Source organism: Pleurodeles waltl, chromosome 1_1 (genome assembly GCF_031143425.1).
Source record: "Pleurodeles waltl isolate 20211129_DDA chromosome 1_1, aPleWal1.hap1.20221129, whole genome shotgun sequence".
Taxonomy (NCBI): Eukaryota; Metazoa; Chordata; class Amphibia; order Caudata; family Salamandridae; genus Pleurodeles; species Pleurodeles waltl.
The window spans coordinates 78,200,280-78,206,279 of record NC_090436.1 but is presented as its reverse complement, the minus strand read 5'-3'; the positions used below and the strand labels follow the sequence as shown (position 1 = coordinate 78,206,279).

Below are 6,000 nucleotides of genomic sequence, written 5' to 3'. Positions count from 1 at the left end.
CCATTGGGAAGGCTTAAAGAAGATGATGCCAGCTGGGTAACCCATTCATGCCAATATGTGCACACCATAGGCTGATACATGGGGTCGATCACAGCTTAAACTCTTTTGCATGCAGTGTTGTACACTGTCCGAGGACATGGCTTCGTCTTCAAATTAATGTATTGACTATTTCTGTTAAAAATAATAGAGAAATGAATAAACCTGGTGGCATTAAAGTGGCGCCCCCATTGACTGCAAACACACACTGCGATAAAGCTCCATGCTAATGTATTGGTAACAATGTAAAACAAGCATTAGCAAAGTCAATGGGTTTGGTGTCTACTGCCAGCCTTTCGACTTTGTCAATGCTTATTTTTCATAGTATGTGTTACATTTTAAGTGTGTGGGGGGCTGGGGTGTGGGGGAAGAGAGTTTTGGAGTCCTCCACAATATTAAAATAGAATCGGATGAAAGTAAAATTATCTTTTGGTCTCAGAAAGCACCTATTTCCATAGTACTAACAGGTACCAACGGAAATTACCTTGTGTGCAGATGTGTTGCTTGTGAAAGAGCAGAATGCATCACTCACGGAGAACATAGCCAATGGCTGAACTGGGATGGTCCATTGCCCCATACTTTATGATGTAGAGGACGGAAGAACATGTGAATGATACAACAGACCAATAGAAGAGAGCTGGCTCAAAGTCCCTGTAAGTATATATTCTATGTAATTTTTGTAAAAATCAAATGGTCGTTGGCTAATGCCAGACCTAAAAGCAACAAAATGCACTGTTCTGTTTAGAAAGGATAAGCAAAATAAAATAGTTAATATGATAGTTCTTTTCAAGATGTGAAACGTTCCCTCATGCACTGTAAAATTATACTCCACAGGAGGTGGAGCGTTACATCAAACAGTAAAATAGTATGCCGTGAGAAGATAATCCTACCCTGAAGCCCAATGTAAGTATATATTTTGAGGATGTGGTGACACAAACTCTGGTAAACGGATATGCTCTTAAATCTACTCTTAAATACAGATTTTTTTATATTTTGGAAACTTTTACACAGGATGAACTTCTGTCAGTTTACAACTTTTGCAGCCATATAAGTGGCAGAGATACGGCAATGGGGTAGAAAAAACATTTAAAGAAAAAATAATTCATAGAAAAACAAATATATTGGCAAGACATGATTTGCAAAAAGTTATTAAAAAAGTCACAGTCAGAATAATGCATGTTGAAAGCTGCAAAACAAGCACTAGTAAAGCCAATCAGTCTCGCCTTTGGGGCTCAGTGGTTTTGCCAATGCTGGTGGGCACCACAAGATGCTGTGCCATCCAGTCCAAAGGAAAAAAAATGCACAAAAAGGAGCAATGACATGGTGGTGTCATTTTGTAGGTGCACTTTGCGTGATGACATAGGCGCGCACATGCATCGCTAGCTACAAGATGGCGCAGGTGAAAGTGTTTCTGGTTTTTTTTTTTAAGTCTGAGAGGCCAACATAAATTTGTTGTCTGGTCCCTCCATAAAAAATAAAAAAAATACACAATATTAAATACATTTAAAAAAGGCTGTGGCAACAGGCGGGGAAGACTGACTAAAAGCAGCACACGAGGGACAGAAACATAGGGTGTGATGGGAAAAGCACACATACAAGAAAGCAACTAACAGTGTGGGGTAGGGAGCTTGGCTTGGGGGATTCACGAGACCGAATTTGGAACTGGAGGGAGACAGCAACATGGAGCGCATAGGGGCAGATATTTGGCAGAAGAAGGAAGAGATTTGCAAAACACACCCCCTCTCATGGAGAGCTTGAACAAACAGAAAAAAGTTGTTTCCTAAAACTGCACAGTTGAAAGAAAGAAGCCAGCAAATCAGAGAGATGGCAAAAAGGATTTGTTCCAGGGGAGGGGCCAACACAAGATGAACAAGCCAAATCATTGACTAATAATCAAGCCAATAAGTGACAATTAGGTCAACCAATGCTAAGGAATAGGTGGGCTGTAAATGTCGATGTTTTTGATAAGTTCACTTTCGGTCTTAAAAATAAAAATACTGAGCAATGAATGCAGAATTTGGAATCAGAAAACTGTTTTATTTTACAGAAATGATGTTCAGCAACTATGATGGTACCAGAAGTAATTTTCATTTTTTTTCACCCTCAACCCTTAGATGGGAACTGAAAAGCAACTCTTTTGGTTCTTTTATCTACAGGTGACATTACATTCAACTTTTGGCAGCAAATGTTATGAAGGCACTTTGAAAAATGCTGAATTACGTGCTATCTTATATGCCATCCCCAGGTTAGTGCAGTGATAGGCCAATGTTCAATGACATCAAAGTTTCCTTTTTTGTCCTTCTCCACGTCCTCCTACTGAACGGGGATACTTGCCCCCCTTGCTGCTCCCCCTCCCACCTCCTTGCTTTCTCCTCTTCTGGCTCTGAGATTCTTCCTCCTTCAATGCTTCAATCCACAAGCTGTCAAAACAGCCTGGTGCCTGATACCCTGGTTCTCGAGGGTCCAGGTCCTCTTTGCTCAACAGTACACACATGGCTGGCAAGTTCCTCTTCACAGTCAAACTCTCTAGACCAGCCTCTGGCACAATAGGTTCCCAAATCTCCTCAATCTGCCAGAAGAAAATTTTGGTGATCTGATGGAGCCCTTTCAGCCTTCGCTTCATGATCTCAACACAGGTGATGGCCTTGCCGACTGCCTTCCCCGTAGCACTGAAAAGGATTTGTCGCACTGTCTCAGACTCCATTTTAGCCATAGCATAACTCATCAGGTTTCGAATCCTGCTGCCTAGTTTCACTTTCATGTGGGTGATGTCTGTGGGCAAGCTGGGGAAGGGAAGCGGGAATGGCTTCTCCACCGTCTTAGACTTGGTGTAATTCTCCATGTTTACAATACCTGCAACACAAAAACATAAATAGTGATGCAGTTTAATAAAGAAACTTTCCTTTTTTTTCCAATGCTCAACACTTGGGGTACAAGATACAAAAGACGCTATGTATAGAAAGAGGGTTATTTGCCGCAACCTAACATCTGGGCTTCCCCCTTGAGTGATCATTACCAATCTTCTTTCATACCAAAAAACAGCTGAAGTGTGCAACGTATCCCTGCACAAATACTAAAAGCAACAACAGCTATAACCTAGCATATTAGGTCAAGCTCTGTGTCATAATGACAGACATTCAGTGACATGGTGCTCATCATGAACGAAAAAAGAATTATAAATATTCTTGGACGCAGTTCAGATTCAATAGGCGCAAAGACTGCTATATTCTGCAGGACAACAAAAACGAAGGTAGGTGGCCCCACCGTAAGACAGCCTGCAGCAAACTGGAACCCATATTGTGTAGGACAATAACACAGGTAGTTTATCTATGCCACTTCTCTGCCAGCGATCAGTGGACATTCTTCAGCAAGAGCTTGCAACACAATTTTCAAAGACTAGCTTAGTTGAAAGCGAACCACATAGGTCATGGTTCCAAGTGGTGTACTCTATTGTGTCAAGGATAGATCTACTTACCTTGAGATGTGTTTTTTTTCTTACAGTTATCCGAATATATATTTGTAGGATTCGAATTTGCGAAACCAGAAGTGAGATACAAAAAAAAAAAAAAAAAAAAAAAAAAAAAAAAAACGCATTACACTGTAAAATTAACACTAACGGTAAATATTGGGTTTAATCTGTCCACGGGCAGAAAAGGCTTCAAAATGCACAGTAGCCAAAGTATTAGAGGTATAAAGGAAAACATTGCAATATGGTGTCAGATCCTCTTTTTTTTTTTTTTTTTTTTTTTTTTTAAATAAGAAAACGATTATTACCACCAATTTCACAAATTACCTCATAGGACCATATAGTAGCAACACTGTTTGTCATGTGGTGCTCTCCCACTGTTCTTTGCGAGGCAGTATTATGAAACAGACATTGAGTTTGACCCTCGGTGCTACCATTATTCTTAGGTTACTAACGTGGTTGATTACAAAAAATGTAGGGCAGATCCCAAAATATTCACAGTTAAAGAAATCAACAAATTTTAAATGATTCAACTGAAGATAATCTTCGGGTACGCTCATATTAGCAAATTGCTTGTAAGTTTTCTCATCTCCCTCTCTTTTTCCCCCATCACCAGTCTTGCAATCATAGGTTAATTTTAATACATAATCGTATCCCCGCTCTGTTCCGTTCTTTTTCAGACGGGATAGATGACTGATGTTATGAGAAGTTTTTTATGTGGAGTTAGTTTGTGATGACAATGAATCATTTAGATCTAAAAATTTGTAATTTCAGAACCTGCAAGATTAGTGTGCAGTTTGATGAGTTACTTTGTTGCTATATTTATCCATGATAAATGGGAGGATTGCTAATCCAAGCGTTTATGAGCATGAAGAAAGTAGGTGGTATACATAATAGTAATGCATTGTGTATTCTATGGATTAGAGATAGGCCACTGGGGCATGTCTATAAGATTAGAAACTATATATTATGGATACTAATCAATATTGAATATGAATTCTACTGAACCTATATATTGACTAATGATTATTACAGATAATATAGTGCATTATATTCAACCAGGCATGACATGTGAGCCAACATATATTAGGAATTATAGAGACCACTAGTTGAGAACTATTTACAGCTGTATATTTAGTCTTGGATTAATGATTGTTTGTGAATTGCGACACTGATTTCAATCTTTTACAAGATGACCCACGCTGTGACTCAATTCTGAATGGCAATATTAAACTCTGTGACCCTTGACACGATCTTGTTTTGTTTTTATATGTACCTGTACATTAATGGCAACCAATATGACCAGGGCTGGTGTTCCAACTGAAACGCACCGTCCATCCACTATGGACCCCAACTTCCAACAAATAATTTATACCAGCATTATACCCACACAATAGTCTTGCTTTAGGACTGAAGGGCAGTAACAGGCACCAATAAGATTATGGTCATATTTCATGCACTTTTCAGGGGTGCGGAATTCCTATCACCTGATGGCCGGGACATATTGTTTGTGTTGATGGACAAGTATTTATGGGTTTTTTCTTCTCACTTTGGCAGGAACCGCTTTGGCTGCCATTTTACTGTGCCATACCAGAGTACAGATGTGCGAAAGAGGACTGTCAGCTACTCAGGCAAGTGTACACGTTTTAACAATTTGAAGCTACTTAGAATTCTCCCAGATTGCTCCCCGATTATCTGCATATATATGCAGAAGCATGAGCACGATTGTAGATTGCATTTTTTTGGGGTACAATTTAAAGCAACTCCATAACATTTTTTTGATAAACTAGTGTGTAGCCTTAAATACCATTTTCTGAGACATCATTTATCAATGTGATGCATGCTAGTATTTAAAAAATATCTTGCGATCAGTCAAGTTGGCTGTCGTTCCTCCATGACCTCCCAGCTCGCCAGTCAAGACTCTGCTACCATCCAGGATTCTGGCACCTTCTGCCTTCTTTGGGGGGGGGGGGGGGGGGAGAGAATACAGTTTCCTGTCACCCTGGAGGCCCCATGGTGACCTTTGCTTCTCTGACAAGCCGCTGAGGCGGCGTGGAGATGCCTGGACCTGTGCTGGCAGGCCACACCTATCATAGCAGCCACCCTGTGAGCCCTCTGCGTTGGTAGTGTGATCCCTGATGCAGAGGCTGCCACGGGGACACTTGTGGCAGCCTGGCGGAGTGCTCGGGGGTGAAGCTGTGGAGGGCCTCCTGGCATTCAGGCCACCCCTATGTTTGTTCGCTCAGCTTGAGCAGCTGCAGTGAGTGCGCAGCTCAGCGGGCCCTGTTGCTCCAACCTCTTATGACTGTGGGAGCTCATCTCCTGTAGGGCCTGCCTCTGCGGCAGTCTTTGCATATTTAAATCTGTCACTGCTGGGGGAGGACTAGTGGGGCGAGTGCGGGTGGGTTCGTGGGCAGGTAGTTCAGCTCGTCTCTCGCTGCAGACTGAGGCTCTTTTCCCCAGTCAGCCCTGGGTGCCAATGCGGACTTATCTTGTTG

General features: G+C 41.4%; 1 protein-coding gene across 1 annotated transcript in view; it reads right to left on the bottom strand.

The window, feature by feature from the left end:
- Positions 1–2,052: 2,052 nt before the first annotated feature.
- RPP25L (ribonuclease P/MRP subunit p25 like) overlaps positions 2,053–6,000 on the bottom strand; it is a 28,311-nt gene continuing 24,363 nt past the window's right edge. Inside the window, exon 2 of the mRNA XM_069215210.1 lies at positions 2,053–2,889. Coding sequence (XP_069071311.1) covers positions 2,315–2,878 — 564 coding nt within the window. The 5' untranslated portion in view covers positions 2,879–2,889 and the 3' untranslated portion in view covers positions 2,053–2,314. The remainder of the gene's footprint in view (positions 2,890–6,000) is intronic.